Source organism: Strigops habroptila, chromosome 4 (genome assembly GCF_004027225.2).
Source record: "Strigops habroptila isolate Jane chromosome 4, bStrHab1.2.pri, whole genome shotgun sequence".
In the NCBI taxonomy this organism is placed as follows: Eukaryota; Metazoa; Chordata; class Aves; order Psittaciformes; family Psittacidae; genus Strigops; species Strigops habroptila.
In genome coordinates, this window is record NC_046358.1 from 64,926,019 (window position 1) to 64,945,683 (window position 19,665).

At 39.6% G+C, this 19,665-nt stretch overlaps 1 protein-coding gene across 6 annotated transcripts in view; it reads right to left on the reverse strand.

Annotated features, from left to right (window-relative positions):
* The window catches only part of NAV2 (neuron navigator 2), a 404,040-nt gene that overhangs the window by 118,271 nt on the left and 266,104 nt on the right, over positions 1–19,665 (reverse strand). For 3 of the 6 annotated variants that reach the window (XM_030482680.1, XM_030482678.1, XM_030482676.1), the window contains 3 exons: positions 17,839–18,085; positions 16,260–16,328; positions 12,488–12,645 (listed from right to left, as the gene is read on the reverse strand). In XM_030482680.1, the coding sequence (XP_030338540.1) occupies positions 12,488–12,645; positions 16,260–16,328; positions 17,839–18,085 (474 nt within the window). The remainder of the gene's footprint in view (positions 1–12,487; positions 12,646–16,259; positions 16,329–17,838; positions 18,086–19,665) is intronic. The other 3 variants (XM_030482681.1, XM_030482679.1, XM_030482677.1) reach the window with 1 other exon arrangement.

A 19,665-nucleotide genomic window follows, 5' to 3' on the forward strand; every position in this document is an offset into this window, starting at 1 on the left:
AATGAAACAAAGGTTACTGTGCTGTTCAAAGCAAGTCGCACTCTCCATTCAAATACTAGACAAATACCATCCTTGTTCATTACTGTTTTCTTCTCATTATTTGTACAATCAAATCCCCCAAGACTTCTCATAACAGAGTTATTCAAAAGCATTAATGAATTCCAGGCAGGGAGCTGTTATGGAGCCTTTAATTAGATTTTATACGTAGCTGGAGTGGACAATATGCACATTTAGCAGCCTTGATCTGACACATCTCTCCTATGGGTAGGTTTAATGGAATAGGCCATATACACATTGTATGAGACTTGCACTTAGCAAATTCTGTTCATTGGCCTATTTTGACTATTAGTATTGGCTCCAATGAGGGCTTGGAATTACCATAGAGGCAGAAATGCAGGCATATTTTTAACACAGAAGGGACAGGAGAAACTATCCAAGAAAACTCCCACTGAGCAGTCAATACGTCAAGTTAAACTACATTTTAACTCAGAAATGTCTTTCTCTGCTCAGTGAGAAGTCATACAACTGCCCAGCTGTACACAGTAAAGTGGTGAATGCCAGTGCACACTCAAGCATGGATATTCTGTGTTTAAACAGTCGTCGAGCCAAACTGTACAGAAATACCAACACATTACCATTACCTATTTGTGAACATAAATAATTACGCAGAAACCTACTATATTTTTATATCAAAACCAGCTGACAGACACATACTGCTATGTATACTAGGGTCTTCTTCATTTCTTCTCTCTGGTCAATGAAACTACTCTACAATCTGTAGTAACAGATCTTTCAAACCAGGCCAATGTGCAGATAACAATCTACTGTTCATGACAGTAACAAAGGGTTGAGCCATGCCTTTATGCTCATAAGCCACTTCAGAGGTGGTGGCCATCCCTCTGCTACCAGTCACCCATTCTTTAGGTATATCTGGTTACGGAAGAGGAACAGGCAAAAGCCTCACTAGAGAAGCCACAAATGCAGGGACTGGTTGGGACTTTGAGCAACCTGGTCTAGCGGAGGGTGGGAGGTTGAAACTAGATGAGCTTTAAGGTCCCTTCCAACCCAAACCATTCTATGACTCTAAGAGGCCAGAGAGGCTGGACAATGCTGCTATATAAGGAGAAGAGGCTTCTATGGATGTGGTAGAAACATGCTGACACTTCCAGAAGCCTAGGACATAGCACCACTGCTATTTACTTTCCTACGATTTAACAGTGAACTTTCTTTTCCATGGCTGTTCTTCTGGCACAATTCACCCAGCAATAAATTTTCAAGAAATTGTAAATATTTATTTTAAAAGGAAACATCTAGGAACTAAATGCTGGGCCAGCTCTTCAGCTAGTCTAAATTAACGTGGTTCCACTGTCTCCAATGCCACTATGGAGATGTACGCTGGGCAAGAAGCAGCTTCTCAACGTTACATTTTACTTCAAAGCTCAGATTTTTATCCTCATGAACTGTACAGTTACAAACATGTCATTGGCTACTTTTTTTTTTTTTTTTAAGTTTGTGGGGCTTGTTGTGTTTTGTTTTGTTTTTTGGTTTTTTTTTTTCACTTTATTTAAATACGTTTTTTGGCTTGTTTTAGGTATTCTTAAAGCTTATACCAACTATGGCAAAGTTCTGTGGTCTTGTAAAGCTCCACTTCAGCCACAATTAAGACTTCAGCCAGCAATTGTTTAGTTAAAAGAGGACATATTTCTGAATGCCAAATTCAGCCAGTTGAACAGTTGTAAAATTAAACACGAATACTGCATACTCATATCTTGTCCTATAAACATGCCACACTGCTTGTTATATTCTAGCAGTCTTTAAGCTGTTTTATGGGCAAACATCCAATATAAATATGTCACTAAAGATTCACTAAGATGAGCCAATCATTCAAAAAATATATTTGATTAGAAAAGTGAAAGGGTGCAAGTATTATCCCAGGAGATACACACATATATCTACCTCAATTGCCCAAAGATGAGTATTTTCTTTGACACTAATGACTCTCATGAGGGTCACCTTCTGACCTAAGCCAGTAACTTATGTTTGGGAAACACAGAAGCATTAATACATTTAATAAATTGGAGAAACAGACTTAGCCAGTACGATGACAGTCATGGAAGCGGACTAAGAAGTTCTGTGCTTAGAAGAAATGGAATGCCTAAATAGAAAAAGTCAAACCATCAGCTAGGCAACTGTACTGCAGAAAAGAAATAGGAGCTACCCTAGCCCACAGCTGCATACCTCTATAATGCGACACTAAGGAAAAACAAATGTCATTCAGGAATGCATTATGAGTATCAGATAGAGAATCACAGAACGTAAGTCAGCGAACGTAATTATTCTGTCCTACTCAGCACCAGAGTAAGGCATTGGCTAGAGCACTCTGTCCAGCTCCAGCACCCCTCTAAAAGTTGATTGACGGACTGAAAAGAGGCCAGTAGAGATCATCAAGACATATAGGAGATTTATCACAAGGAACCTATGTGAAGAAGGTTGAAATAGTAGAGATTGTTTAGTCTAGAAGAGAGAAGGCGGAGGGGAGACATTGTAAGCCTTCAGATACATGAAGACTTATAAACAGGACAGAGATGAAGGAATAGCAACAACGTGCTTAAGATTTAGCCAAGCAGAATCCTGGTGTTCTATTAAGATCAAATGGAAAATGCAAGGGATACACTTCAGGAGACTGTCAGGTCCCTGTCATGAGACATTTCAGAACAGGCTAGCAAACACCTCTCAGGTATAGGTACAGTTGATTTTCCTCCAGAGTTGGAGCACAGGCTCTCGTGATTATTTACAGATGCAGTTCTGTAAATATATAACGTATGCTGCAAACTTATCACAATTTTAAACACAGTTCTTTAAACAGACTTAAACCCAGAAGGCATAGCTACACTGCAAAGTTATGACTCAAGTTTATGTAAGGATATTAAAAGGGGACAAACCAAAACCTCAAGATTCTCCCAGGAAGAAAATACAAACCAAACCATGAGGTTTCTTGGGGTATCTTTCAGATTATCCCATACTCCTTCCTTCCTCTCCCTTATTTTTTGTCTTGCCACAATCAATTCATGACCACTTTACTCTATCCAAGGCAAAATAAATCATACTGAACATGTGGCAAATACCTTCAATGCACGATATAGTTCAAAAACTGGATAAGGTTATACCAGCATCTGCTTTTTGGCAGTGCACAAAGAATGACAGAAAATACCAATTACTGTGGCTATGGATTTGTTGAGACAAATTAAGTAAACTTCTGTTATCGTCAGTCTGATTTACAGCAAAGCCCCTCAGTCAGTACAAACTATCTCTTGACTGCCAGCAGAGAGGCAGCATCCTAAACACTAAGCAGAATACGCCGTTTGCTTCAGACCTGACCTACACCAAACACTTGCACATTTTTAAAGGGTGGAATGACTTAAATTTATGAAATTCTCACACTCTTGCTGTGTTTAGTCAATCACAGTTATTCCCCAGTGAAAATCTGAAAGTATGGGTAAACTGGTTTCAAACTTCGTGGACTTACGCCTTTTTAAAAGATCTTTTCCACATTTGCAGTCCTTTTAACCCTAGTCGCTTTTGCACCATTTATAAAATCCACACTTCATAAGATTCATTCAATTTTCTAAAGAAAGGGAAAACTAAAAAGAAAACTAAAAACAGGACAGATGTATGTCCTGTCCTTTAACCATGACAATATAGAACAGGAGTGAAAGTAACTAGTCCAGAAGTCAAACAAAGGAAATTTTTTCTAAATCTACATAAACACCATTTTCAGCCATAAAGAAAGTTATAACTGCCAAAATAAATAAAAAACTAATAATTAAAAGAAGCAAATCCTTAACTTACTGTTACCTACCCATGAGCCAGCTGTTTCATTCTATAAAATCATTTCCCAGCTTTCTGACACTCGTACACTGTTCATTGAAAAGGAGAGGAATCTCTCCATCTCAGGAACTCTGCTTATTTTTGCTAGTCGCTAATGAAATGTTAAGCCTTTCTACTGCTCCTGGTTTCAAAAGCTTTCCTCAAGCCACCTCTTCCCCATCCTCCCTCAGCAGCCTGGCAGAGCTGGGCTCAGCACTAGCCCTTTGGCATGTTTAAAACCAATTTCAGTGATGACCTGGCAGTATACACCAAAAGGGTCAACACCTTTTCAATACAGAACCATAGACTCACAGAATGGTTTGGGTTGGAAAGGACCTTAAAGCTCATCCAGTTCCAACCCCTTGCCACAGGCAGGGACACCTTCCACTAGACCACGTTGCTCCAAGCCCCGTCCGACCTGGCCTTGAACACTGCCAGGGATGAGGCAGCCAGAGCTTCCCTCGGCAACCTGTGCCAGCGCCTCAGCACCCTCACAGGGAAGAACTCCTGCCTTTTATCTAACTTGAATCTCCCCTGTGTAAGTTTGAACCCTTTATCCCTTTATCAAATTTATATCAACTTTAGTATATCAGTCCTCAGTTGGAAGGTCATTGGTCAAGATAACAGGCTTAATATTTCACATTTTTGTCTTATCTAGCAACAGGTTCTGCGTGCCACCAGCTGTTGCAATGACCTACTCAACAGGAAGCACTGTAATTAACTTTGTGGATTTGTGTGAATTTTCTTTTCTAGAAGATATCACACACCTCAGCACTTCAGGACTATTCAGTCTTTGATGAGTAAAAGATGTCATTCGAATTGCTGAGACTTGTTACAACAACTGTTACATATATATACACACACATATATAATGCATATTATAATAACTGTTATAATATTGTTTAGTCTGGAGAAGAGAAGGCTCAGGGGGGACCTTATCGCTCTCTACAACTACCTCAGAGGAGGATGAAGCCGGAAGGTGGCTGCTCTCTTCTCCCAAGTAACAAGTGGTAGGACAAGAGGAAACAGCCTCAAGCTGCAACGGGGGAGGTTTAGACTGGAGATTAGGAACAATTTCTTCCTCAAAAGGGTGGTCAGGCATTGGAAGAGGCTGCCCAGGGCAGTAGTGGAGTCACCATCTCTGGAAATGTTCACAAACCGTGTAGATGAGGCACTTAGGGACATGGTTTAGTGGTGTCCTTGGCAGTGCTGGGGAACAGTTGGACTTGATGATCTTAAAGGTCTTTTCCAACCTAGTTGAATCTATGATTCTATGTTGTTATATTGTTGGTAGCTTCTATTAGTTGCCATCACTACAGTGACTTCTTAAACAAATCAAGAGTACATTGCAAGTGGTTTTCAAATTGGTTTAATGAAAGAGTCCCCACTGGGCTCTCCGAAAAGCACCCCCTGGTTACTTCAAGATAGTTTTGGAACATGAGAGTAATTGACCGCAGACACTGATGAATCTTGAAACCTGGAGGTTTCAAGTAGCTGGAGTCACTCAGTACAATGCCAAAGAACGAACTTGCCTCAATGCTTAAACCCCAAGAAGCTGACCAGCACAGACTGCGCAGTAAGCCACCTGCAAGACCAAATCTACACAGAGGTCCTGCTTTAACTCTTCTTATTCAGCCAAGCAATCCTGCCTAATAACTCCCCTAGCCTGATTACTAAAATGGACAAAACCACAGAGGACAACTGCTGGTTTAGGCACAAAGAGATTGACTTGCCAACACTGGAGTTTTATTATTGTCTCCCACAGTGGAATGAAAATGTTACAAGATGGTTATGGGCTGTAGATACAAGTTAAGCTGCTTGAATTGTTACAATAAAATCCGTTTATTTAAACCTTTTGCCAGCCCTAAACCAAGCTGCATCAATGCCACAGGAATTGAATCCAACTTCTCAGCTCCCTTGCCACAGCTCTTATGATCACTATCCCTGTACTACAGCCAGAGAACACCTTTTGCTTTCACATTCAGGCCTCTACTCTGGATGCTACTATAAATGGATAAAAGAATTAAAATGTTCACTCTCTAGCAGGAATTTCTACCATGCTTTACAAGCTCAGCGCTCTTTTTCACCAATTCTTTTAAAAAAAGTTCTTACACTATTATTTGGCACAAAGGCAAAAGCTTGGGTTTTGTCTCTATTGATTATTACCAATTTATTTGGAATGGGAAAACTGCATGAGGTTAAACAGAACATAAGGGTTCCAGTGAGGAAGCTTGTGCAACATCACTTGACCATCCGAACAGTACAGGAGCCAAACCAAGTCATTCAGAACATGAAATATTTCATCTGATTTTATGTGCAGCTACAGAAGAGGGCTTGCCCTCCATTTTCATGTGCTTAAATGAAAGATTTTTCATTCAAGAAAACCACTAGGATCATCTGAGTTAATCTTGAAGATAATAAATATGGTTCAAAGAGTTTCACTCAGCAATTTCTGAGCCAAAACTGTAACCCCCATCTGAACATCAGCTCTGGGCAAATATCAAATTGTGACTCATTATTGTCTGATTTAATCTCTTTCAATGGCTAATGATCCTCATTCTTAAAATTCCTATCCAGTTTGTGGTCTGAATTGGGCTAATTTCAAATTCCAAGCAAACTCAATACTCGTATGCTATCTACTGAGGTAATAAAAAACACTTATTGCTAGAAATGTCACTACCTATAGCTATCTTGTAGATACCAAGTAAATAACTTTTCTTTTAGACAAAGAATATAAATTAACGTTTTAAATACCTAACTGCAAAGGAGGTCTTCCAAACCTCAGGGCTCTTGTCTATGTTTTATCAACATTTCTCTTTTTATTTAAACCTTTTGCATAACTTCAAGATATTACCCACAAGAATTCTGAGTTTTGATCTCATCATGCACATTTCTCACCTTGTTTCTCATAAGGACAAGGCTTTTTCTCCCTATTTCTAAAGTAGCATTTTTAAATTGAATCTGAGGGTTTGACATAATCCAATCTGCCACAGAATCTACCCTACAGAATACCCCAGTGGCCTTCTGAGCAGTGCACCTTCAGGAATCAATACCACATGGATTCTCATACATTGGGAAAATCCCATTGCAGCTACCTAGATTTAACTTTGAAGAGTCATCCCTACTACAGCTATGACAAGGTATGCCGTGCCCTCTTGAACTGCACTGATAAATAAAACTGTCCACATAGAAAGTGCACACATTTTTAGCACCCATTTGTCATATGTAACCATACCCAATAAGACTGATTTGCTCACTGGAGTGGAGGTTATGTTTCCTTGCTAACCTTTTGTTCACTTGGGAGGCAGTCCTAACAGTAATATTAGCCCCTTTCTGCTGGCTCCATACAGGTCTGATCCATGCAAAATTGTCGTTGCAGTAAGACCCTGTCTCTTTGGGATCTGTAGATCACAAAGAAGTATGGTAAGGATCCCGTACTTCCCTGTATCTCTATGCCGCCGTCTGTACTGGAAGTGTTTTAGCAGTGTCAGCAGCATAAATAGGTCTATGGAACGTGTGCCTCTTGTCCTCTCACCATGAGTCCTTGTGAGTATAGAAACTACCCTTTACATACTAAGACAGTCACTAAACATACACTGTGTTCTCAAGTTAAAAGAGGTTACCCCAAATTTGAAAGAAATAAAAGAAGGGAAGCATAAAGCAGAGGAGAACATGTTTTTGTTACTCTCCTGCTGGTATACTATATCCATACCTGAAAAATCAAGATACACAGAGCTAAGATTATAGCTGAGTCAGCAGGCTTTGGTTTCAGAACCCTCATGAGACTTGCATCATGTCAGTTTGCAAGAACTCTGCTATTACACAGTCATTTATTTTATGTGAGTGCATGAATCTGTATGCTTATTTATTTTTTCTAATACTACCTATTTAAGAGAAACCTGCCATCACTAGCACTGCCTTCTCTATAAAGTTGAATACTAAACATTCCCTTTGATCTCATGTGAAAATGGTCAAAGTCTGGTAGTGCTTTTTTCCTACTGCCATTTTAGCTAACATTCAATCCAAAGGAAAAGTGTAATTTTTCCCACAGACTTCTACTGCCCTCTGTAGGATTATTTTAAATAAAATAGCAGGAACAAAGTAGAAGAAAAAACTAAAAAGGAAATGTGTAAGACTGTCACATTACTGTATCACTTCAAAAACACACTGGAGACAGCATATTAGTTGATGTTTCCTACAGCTTTGGAAGTTAAGGGATTTTATAGACTGTGGATTCAAATCAGGAAGTAATACGCAGAATATTCCCATACAATGTTAACAGACTTTTGAGACTTCGAAATGAAAACTGAGGGACTGAAAATCAGTGCAGACAGTGGCTATATGAGGGTGTTCAGAGCTAGTCAAAAATCCCCTCCATTCTGCAGAACTGCAGGCTGCTTTCAAAGCATGTCTTGAAAGACTCTGCACTGTGTGCAGCTAAGCATAACACTGAAATATGTCTATGGAAAGATCAACTCTATCAGAGTCTTTACTGAGGTTGTATGCTTCAATATTTAAGTTTCATTCCTGATACTACCTTGGACACAATTCTGCTCCTTGCCATGGACACAAAAAAAAAAAAAAAAAAAGATTTCTTTACTCTAAATTGCACTGGCAAATAAAATTTGGCTGGTTTTTATTTGGTGATTATACTAGACATGGCAACACGAAGCCTCAAGATAACCAATAACTCATAATTTACATACAGGCACAGAAACACAAAGCTCATTTTACACATTCATACATGATACACATGATAATTTGAACTCATGAGTTCAGTAGTGACCTTGGGAGGTGGCTGATGCTTTCATGCTATAGTATGCTTGTGGTTGTCCTGCTTTAGGCTGGGATAGAGTTTATTTTCTTCCTAGTAGCTGGTACAGTTAAAGGATATCAAAGACATGAAAGTAAACAAAGGTATACTTACATATACATGGACTATAGAACTTGTGATAATTCAGAAATTAGTTAAAAGGCTCCATATTTACCCTGCTGTATGAAGGGACTACAATGACATCAAAAATCACAAGCCTGAGTGGCTCATTATTTCCCCACAATCCAAAACTGCAATTAGACTTAAAAATTGCATTTTTCTTTAGGGAAAAAAAAGCCTCTAACAGCAATGACACACATTCAAATACCCTGCCTAGAATGTTACTGCAATTATAAATGGTTACCTTCCACTAGACCAGGTTGCTCCAAGCCCCATCCACCCTGGCCTTGAACACTGCCAGGGATGGGGCAGCCACAGCTTCTCTGGGCAACCTGTGCCAGCACCTCACCACCCTCACAGGGAAGAACTTCCTTCTTATGCCTAATCTAAAGTGTACCACAGCATGTTATCATTTGATGATGTAAGAAATGAGGGCAGTGAAATTCCTGTAAGTTTGGGGGGAATTTCACATATGAAGTGTGGGGCTAACTCCAAAAAGCAAGTTAAACCTATCACACCCCAACCTTAAAGAAGATGTCCATAGGACTGAACTAGATGTCTAAGTCCTCCTTACTAGAGAAGGCCTATCTCTTCTCTACACGTTGAAACTCGTGTCAGACAGCATGTAAAGACTCAGAAGGCAAAATAAAATACTGAAGACACAGCGTAAAGCTGTAAAGTAAATGTAAAGTGGGGAAGTGAGACTTGCAGCTTTTCACGTGCTCCTTTGTTAGAAGTAGGTACACATCTCAAAACAAATGTGCATGCATCCAAGAATCTCTTGTTTTTATGTAATAGTGCAATTCATTTCAATGTTACACAAATCCTTTCCCTAAGATTTCTGGAAAAGCAGTGGTCTCATCATTAATTAATTAATGGAATCTTTCAAAAAATGTAGGTTATTTATTTTCCAGTAGCTATTCCTCCATGCTCCACTGACTGTCCTTTTCATTTCCAATGTATTCTGTTTCAATTAATGCACTTTCATTGCCACAAGACACAGATGACTGACTAACAAGACTAAGCAACTTTGGAGAGAAAGGCCACAGATTAATAACAGATGAAAATCACAACCGACTTTGTAAAGAAATGATTGAAACACAATACATTGAAGGCTACCTGCTATCACAAAGAGACCACTCGTGCCAAAGTACTCTGCCAAAGCAGGCAAATTTCCCTTTCTCCCATTTCCTTCTCCAAAAACACATGACAGAGCTGATACTGATTCAAGAAATGAAAATTTAGCAAGACTGGCACACAACATGGTCATGGGAGTCTCACTTCCTTAGGCAAAATCCAGGATATGGGTCAGAAAACTTGAATTGTCCTAACACTGACAATCAACTTTGGCTGGCAACATTACAATTACTTAAAGTAAGCCAAAAATTTGTCAGACCAACTGCTTTTGTTTCTCATGGATGCAGACCAACTTTGTGTCATGATAATATTTTTAAGTAAAGTTCAAGTTCCACTTACATAAGCTCTCCTTTTATTTATTTTTTTAAGACTATAATTTATGACTGAAAATTCTGACCAGAGCAAAAGTTTGGGTAATAAATGCAACTTATTTAGGCTGTCAACCTAAACCCCAACCTTGTTTCTTTCAGTCATTTATAATATTCATAGGAAGCAGATGATGTTGTATGCTTCTTCAGCAATCAGTTTATCTTTCTGAAGAGATGGATTACCATGAGGAATGAGGGTTCACAGAAGTCTGTGTAAAAGCAGCTGGTATTTAAATTAAGTTAACAAATTATTGTTATTTCTCTGTATGTGTGAGGACTTTTTTTCTTTCTTCTTTTCTTTTTAGGACTGAAACCAGCACTTTCCTTATTTAGTAACCCTGGTAAACTGAGAAAAAGCCAAGACAGCTCAATTTCTCTCTTTAATGCAGTCTAACAGCAGACCACCCATATGCAGGTTGGGATCATGGAATCACAGATTGGTTTGGGCTGGAAGGGACCTTAAAGCTCACCCAGTTCCAACCCCCTGTCATGGGCAGGGACACCTTCCACTAGACCAGGTTGCTCGAAGTCCCATCAAACCAATCACCTAGCCAAGCAACATATGCTTTAGGATGAGACACATCCCACATTGCTTCTCCCCAGTCCAGTAGTTACGGGATATGATCAAAAGAGGAGAGTATTGACAAGGAGGAGACAGAGGGAGGCTGGGAAGACGTTATACAGGAAAACAAGGTTCCATTAGTTCTACTGCTCATGCCATAGCTTGTCAGCTTTTTCTCTGAACTGAAAGCCAGATCCAATTCAGATTTAGAGATGACTGTTACATGCTGATGTTACAGTGAAGTCATTACTGTTTGCATAGTGTACCCTTCTGAAATAGTAAGCATGGATTGTTGCTGCCCATGGCAGGGGGGTTGGACCTAGAGGATCTTAAAGTCCTTTCCAACCAAAACCATTCTATGATTCTATGATTCACCAAGGTAGAATGTTGCTAATTTATTAGCATATTATGCTAATACATTATAATAATTATGTTATTCAGCTGTGAACTTAATTTTCTTCTTAAAAGTCTGATCAGGGTGATTCAGAATGTCCTTAGAGGATGCTGAAGACCCTCCATTGCCATCATCACAAGATGACGTTTGGGGCTGTAATGGCAAGATTGGGTAGCATTCCAAAAATGATATGCATTGACAACAGTTTCTAGACAATGGAAATACACAATGTTCTGAAAAGAAGAAACATACATGAGAACCACATGCAAGTTGAATCATACCAGTACTTTTCCCTCAAGCAAAATCCTCATTACTATTAGTAGAAGTTATGCACAGACAAGAAGGAGACTGAAGCCTAAAGGCTGTGACTGCCAAGTCACTGCAAGAAGATCTTACTGAAATTCAATGCTGATCTATCTCTGCAAGCACAATGACTTTGTCAAGGATACAGAATTAGCTGCCAGCCCACGGGAACCATTTGACCTTACCAGACTTAAGAGTGATTTGCTCAGTTCTCACCAGCCATATCCTCCAAAACTCCACTGGTAAATGCTGCATTATAGAGCTCTGAGCTACAAACTCAAGCTAATGAATGATGTCAGATTACTAGCTTAGTCAGTGGACACAAAGTCGGTAAATGCCATTCAAAAAAGCACCACTTCAGACAGAACACAGTCCTTGGCATTTCTGATGCACTGCCCTAGACACAGTTTCATTGCAACATTTATAAAGCTATTAACATGTTCCTGCCTTCAAATCCCATGCTATACAAGTCTTGAAATGAGATTTAAATCATATACTTTTATAACTTAAAGGCTCTTCCACAAGAGTGCAAAGCAAATGGTACTATTTATCATACAAAACTACTGAAGAAATCTTTAGTGGTCATTTTCCAATCCTGTCAAACTACTACTTAAAATGTCTTATTTTTTGATTAATTCATTCCTCCTTAGCTGTGTTTGAAGCACAATGAAAAGCTATGTTTTCTTTGAAACTATTTTTTGCATGTACCTTCAGGACAGCAAGCCACAACTTCAGCTATATTAAAGGAGGACTATACCTTTCTCAAGAAAAGCCAGCTGGTTTTTGGACTGTAAATGTCATGTTTACAACACACATCCTTGAGAAGTCTTACAGCTCCTGGAGCTTAATGGAAAATTCAATTTCCCCCCAAATGAAGCCACTATTAAGAAAAATCTGAGGATGCCAAAATCTCAAGTGCTTACCTTTGTCATTGCTACTTGTTGGCGTTGGAGGGGGAAGTCCAGGCTTAGATTTGTCATAATTGTTAAAGCTCTGGCTGCGTCGACTGTTGGCACTAATAGAACCACGAGCTTTGGCCTCACTGCCTGCAGCAGACACCCTCGTGGTGGGGCCTGGAAGTCTGATGAAAGAATTACAATATGATTAAATATACTTAGGAAGCACTCTGGGAAAGAAACTATGGAATACCATGCATAAGCTGAAACGAAAAGGATAAATACCACAAGTATATACTTAAAAGGGTCTTTGTTCTTCTACAAGAACAAATAAAAAAATCATCCCTGATGAAAAATATACATCAAACAAGCTATAGTCTTAACTGGTTCCCATCAGGAAAAAAACCCCTCTGAACCAAAATTAATGGTCACTTACTCTTAAGTCCATGAATCAGAAGCAGTTTAGGAAAATTCAGTGGAGTAATACCACTGGTACAAGGTTAAGGCTACGTGAGATACTACTGTTCTTAAACCAGATGACTGGACACTTCATTATTTGCCAGACACATCAGGGCTACCCTTCTTTTGGAAATAACAGTGAAGAACTCCTCCCTTACACAGAAGAACATCACATCTCTGCTCTGAAAGCTAGAGAGCCTAGCAGCCAAGCCCCTTAAAACTTTAACTTGATTTAACGATTTGAGCCTCTAAATATCATGTAGAGCTTAAGTGCTTCCTCTTAGGGCAACCACAATATCAGTAAGCCTCTGGTTTAAACTGGGGCAATCTCTTCCAGCATTTTCTTACTGTAGCCTGCGTTTACAAGATTTAGGCAGGAAAAAAGAAAATACAGTTAGGATTCTGCTGTAAGTAGACAAGGAGGGATAGTACTTTCATGCTTTTTGGGCAAAACAGGAGGAGGAAGCCTCTTCTAAAAAGCCCAACAGAATTAGAAAAGCCACTGGCATTGCTTCTCAAAACAGTATATGTGCTTGAGTCCTTCAAAGTCAAAGTTCACACATAAAGTTTCTATGTTTGCACTGCATTTCGTGCACTAATGAACCCATATTTCTACATTCCAAATAGATGAAATACATAAAAAATTGAAAGATTTGGTAGTTCAAAATGCATACTGAAGAGCATTAGTGAAAAAGCTCACTGCTTTGAAAAGCAAGGATATTACATTAAAGACTAGAAAATAGAACTAGTTCCCATCTCCTACATTAGAAGATAGAACCAGTTCACATTTCCTACAGTAGCATTGAAAGAGACTGCTCTTTGTCATCTTTATGTTTTCTGCATGGTAGAATCTTTTTAAAACTTCTTTATATAAAACACAAAAATCCAGCTCTCTTAAATAACTTGTGCCAGTAATAGGCTAAAATGAAGAAGTCCTAATTGTCAGAGAGAATGGGGATGCAACCAACCAAATCACTGTTGTTTCTCTGTGAAGGAAGAGAAGTCAGGAAGGAGTCTGGCAGGGCTTCCTAAATAAACTGACTTCTCCAAGACTAGTGAAGAAATAAGGAAATATGAAAAGAAGAATTAAAGGAAAAGAGCAAAAATGTCAGCAGCTGCATGCGCATGCTTGCAAAGCTCTAGAGAGGATAAGACATAAGACATTCAAATACAAATCCAAAAATTAATTTACAAACTCAAACCACCACATATCTGGCACAGCACATCATGGTTCTGAGGTTGACTTGGCTTAAGCCTTTTAGATAAGCCCCTCAATTTATCCAGCCTTTTTCAACACCAGGGGGTGGTAGAAAGTTGTACATACTCATCACTGCAGCAAGGTGTAAATGAGAACACCCCAGAGATGCTTCACCTACTGTAGACTACACGGGAAAAAGCAGAAGCAAACCAGGAGAAAACACTGATTTTGAGAACTTGGAAGTCACCAAGATGTAAAACTAAAGTTCATTAACAGTTTGGGGTTTTTTTGCTTAATAGGAAATGAGCTAGGTTTCCCACAGGTAGGAAGACCTGGGGACACCTTTTAACAGCCTTCCAGTGATTAAAGGGGACTACAAGAAATCTGGAGAGGGTCTTTGGACAAGGGCCTGTAGGGACAGGACAAGGGGGAATGGCTTTAACCTGACAGAGGGGAGATTGAGATGAGATCTTAGGCAGAAGTTCTTCCCTGGGAGGGTTCTGAGGTGCTGGCACAGGTTGCCCAGAGAAGCTGTGGCTGTCCCATCCCTGGCAGCGTTCAAGGCCAGGCTGGATGGGACTTGGAGCAACGTGGTCTAGTGGAAGGTGCCCCTGCCCATGGCAGGGGATTGGAACTGCATGAGCTTTAAACTCCATTCCAACCCACACAATTCTATGATGCTGTGATTCTATGAGGGAGCAGAAGATGCCTCACCCGAAAGTTTCTACCCAGTGATTAAACATTGTGAGTACAGGCCAACCATTGCTGGAAGGCTACTAGAGCTCCCAGTACTGGGAGGGGAGTTTTCTAGCAGGGCTTGACAGGAGGGAAGGGATAATGCTCTTGTACCAGTGGGCAGAAAAAGGCTCCCCCCCACACCCACACAGGTTTTGCAAATCTGTCATGTTTTCAAGAAAATAAAGCTACTCAAGCCATGCGACCACTCAAAAAGTGGCAAGTTTTCAATTCAAGCCAGTATTGTCACTGCCAATAAAAACATACTAAGAATAAAAACCATACGTGTTAAAAAACACTCTTGAAGAAGATCTCATTTCTCTTAGACTTCCCCCCAGCCTGCAGTTTAATTGACTGATTTTAAGCCCCTGCTTTTGGTATTAGGCCAAGATATTTCACAGCAGCGCCTGCGAAATCTAGGGGAAAAAAATAGGTTCAGGGAGATGTTTCTAACTTCCTACAACGAGAGACAAGTACTGAGCTTGGAGAACACTCTCCTTACTGTTCTTTACCACCTCTTCTAAGCAAATACAAACTGTCAAGCCATAACTGTGACCAAGGAAGAACATGAAAAGGAACCATAGAGCATTTTAACAGGGGTTATACTGCAGATCTTTACTGTTGTCATAGAAGCAGATGGAGAAAATAAATCCAAATTATACAGCAGAACTCCATACAAACTTGCCAACCTGAATAAAAGTAGTAAATAACAGTTCACAAGCTTAGCAAAAATAGTATAATTTTCCAATGTAAAACTATATAAAAATTCCTAGTAAAACGTCTTACTATATAATAATGGTGAAAGTAACCATGATTATCAACCACTTTAATAACACAGCAACCCTTATGATGACTGAGATGAGATGGTCATATGACCTGGCATGCAAGTCATGCTGGGATTCAGGAAAACGACTAAAATACCCATTAATCATTTTCAGGGAGATCAGAGGTACTCAGCTTCAGAGCACCGGGGAGTGCAGGAGCTCTGATGAGGCAGATCCACATGGTGCTGTTCAGACTCACACTGTACATGTAATGCTCTTCCTGACTAGCTAAGACACTGGCTTGATGATAATGGTTTCGATAAGGCAGATCTAAACACAGTGGGGAGATCTAAACACAGTGGGGAGAGAACTCCCAGAACCATGTTTTGTTCTCAAAAGCAAAAGCTGATAAGGACAAGAAAACCAAATTATTTTCTTGCAGGTCAGAATGCATTCCACACCTTGAAAAAAAAACCCAACCAAATAATAACAAAAGAATGAAAATACATCTCACCCTTCCACATTGCAGCTGTCTGTAAAACAGCCTAGTTATAAGCTATTTTCAACAAGAACCTTAAAACATGCAGCCAGAAATATTGCGAAAGGGTTATTCATGCTTTGCAGAAGATGAAGAAATGCTAACCTAGAGGACTTTTTCTGACCAAGAGTGAATCGGATGATTTTGCTTTGAGATGAGTCCCTGGGAGATGCACTGTGACAGGAAAGAAAAAGTGGAAGATAACATTGAACAAGGAAAATTTGCTTTTTTTCATTTTAAGCCACTGAACTTCGTAACCAGTTGTAGGGAGGACAGAGGTTTTATGGATTTCACAGGATAAAAAAAGCGCTTCTTGCCTAAGTATAACTTCAGGTCAAGACTCTTCCAATCTGAAATTAATTAATTTTTATAGATTAACGAATATGCAATTTCGCACACAAACCCCAACTTTATCACTCTCTTCCTTCTCAGTCTTTCATTATATGTATTTTCTGCAGAATCTGAGCCATTTAACTTTAGCATATACTAAGACATTTAAGATCTTCAGGTTAGATATTTTCCAATTTAAAACCCAGCACAATCCACACAATGGACTGAAAATATCAAAGCACTATTCAAATGGTCCCATACATCTCTGCACATTTTTGATAGAAAATTTGCAGAAATGTTTAAATACATCTTTGTTTTACTGTAATTATTTTCTGTACGAGTATATACATACTATAGGAACACTATGTTTTTCAATTATATGAAAATAATGTTTATGCCCAAAATGATCCTCATTCATGAAGACAGATATAAGGAAAACCCAAATAAGCTCTGAGTAGTCTCACTTGGAAGGCTTTATTTAAACTGTTTATATCCCTCATAGAGCAGCACTTAAGCTGGTGTTCACCTTAATATACGTTATTTTAACACAAGCCTTAATTTGAGATTTATTAAAAAAAAAGAAAGCCTTCATAATTCAGCAATTGTGCACGTATGGCTTTAGCCTTTAATGCTGCCCATTTTTCCCCACTAAAACCCTCACTCTTTTAGCAGTGGAAGGGCCAGACAAGCAGGAGACTGTACATGCATTCACGGTGGTAGTGCCTTCATAAACTGCTTTTATTCTAACCTGGAAAGAGCACCCCTATGATTAAACACATTCAAGGGACAAAGACGCCCTCTATTTATCTGTATTCTGATCTAGGAGCAACAAAATTATGAAAATTATTTTTCATGTAAGCCAGCAGCAGATTATTTTTGACCAGTAAGGCTAGATTTGACTGTCACCAACCGTGATGAGCTCCATTTCTTTTACCACTGCCACAGCCTTCCACTTCTTAGTGAGAACTGAAATTCTTGTGAACTGAGAACCAAAGTTGGTTTTCAGATGCCCAAAGTCTATATTCCGTAATGGCAATGATATATGTGCTTTGCTAGCAAAAAGAAGCAAAAGGAATACTGATAAAATACTGTGGTGACTTGGCCTAGTAGGTATTTTACACCCATTGGATTGCCTATTTCCAGCACAGAGAACATATTTAAGCACATCTGATTTGATTTCAAAAGGTGTGAAGTAAATTGCTACCCAGTATTCAATTTCCAACACTCTTGAGTCGAACTTAAGCAAGAAGTTTCTTTGGCTTTTGAAGACCTTTAACAAGGAAAAAAAAAAAAAACAACAACAACCCCCCCCCCCAAAAAAAAAACCAAAACAATTTAAAGGCAATTTCCCCACCTGGACTGCATTTCTGGTTGTGCTTTGAACTGGTGCTGCGCAGCTTGCGGGGTCTGTTGGCATGGAGTCTGGAGTGATGCTGGGACCTGCTGCTGTGGTACCCCAACCTGGCACTGGGATGGAGGCCCTGCTTGCTGGGATGGATGGTGTTGTGCTTGCTGTTTCTGTGGCTGCTGTTGCTGTTGCTTGTATCGAGATAAACTGAAGAAAAGGCCCAAGATGGCCTTTAGATTCCCATTCCTGATTTCTGTAAGGCAATGTTCAGAAGTCACTCATCAGCCACCACCCACGACCACACAGCAGGTCAGCCACTGCACTCCTCATAATGCTGCCTGAACCAAGTTCCTTTAGGATATGACAGGCTTTCTGCTCATCTAATCAGCATTACAGCTGATTACCAGCAAGCATCAACTACAAATAAGTAACTACCCCCCCCGTGGTGAGCGCACAATGTCTCACATTTCTGCTATAGTCTCTGCATTAACACCAGTATGCTTAAAAATAGCTCCTTTAAATAGCTCCTTTTAACTGAAGTAACTAAAAAACCCAACCCCTCCCCAACATCAAGCGTATTAACCAACAGCACACTGTACATGATTTCTCACTCCTAAATTTGCACAAAGAGGAGAAACTACTCAGTTATCACACAGTATTATATAATTTCTGGAGTATCAGACTAATTGTTTCCACGACGAAAATCTGATACAACTTTTGCGCTAGGAAGTATGACCATAGGGTGAAGTAGCTGTGCTAAGCCAGATAATTACCCGTTTGATACTATCACAAGCCAATAAAGAATGGATACCCAATGGTACCAGATAGACAGCCAAGGTACCTAAAGATAGTTTGGCAGAGAATGAATAAACATTTCAGTTCCTAAAAGTCATCCCGTTCTTCTATGCAATATCAAATGCTGGAATGTAAAACCAAATAGAAATACAAAAGACGTGTATCAGAACATGCAGTCAACTGCTTTATCTTAATTAATATGCAAGAGCAACAATTCAGGCTTGCAGACAACCTTAATATTGACTCAACTATTTAACATGTTTAAATTCCTAAATTAAAAAGTGAATTCAAAGTGCTACATCAAACAGCTGAACTATTCCATGCACTATATAGACCACTCAAACCAATAAAACTTACTGCTGCCCTTTGCTTTTAAATGTCTCTCCATGGATTAGTGCAAAAGGGGAAGAAAAGGACATCTGCCAAGTGGCCAGTGGCCAAGCATAAAGGTGAGAACCAGAATTTCAATTTCTTTCCTCAGTTCTGGCTGAAAGATTGCTCTGACTTTGTGATGGGCCCTGCTCTATCCTTTATTTGCTCTCCCAGCCACATTTCTGCTCACATTGCTCATCTTTGCTGTGTAACGAGCTTCTCAATCCCAAGACCTTTACACTTCAAATCTCAGGCTCATGACAAAAATTTTACTCCACTTTCTATACCAGCTTCCAGCTTTGGTCTCCTGCCTACCCGTGCCTCAGTGTACCTTTTCTTCCCAGACACTAACCTAATGTATACTTCCTTCCTTCCTTAATTTTGTTTTTGCTCATGCCCATCTCCCCAGAGACTCCTACACCATATCTAGGTGGTCCTGCTCATTACCCAGACCCAGGATATTCCTCTTCTTCCCTCTCCTATTCTTGACTGAACCTCTTCATCACTTTTGCCTCCCTGTAGCCCAGCCACTTCCCCAGTGCTCTCTCCCATCGCTGCCCCCATTCCCTTGTTTAAATGGTTATCAATCCCAGGGCCCTTGAACTTGAATTTTTTGTCTTCCTTTGTTTTCTTAGCAAATTTTAGTCTCGTCCTGGGTAGTGGGGT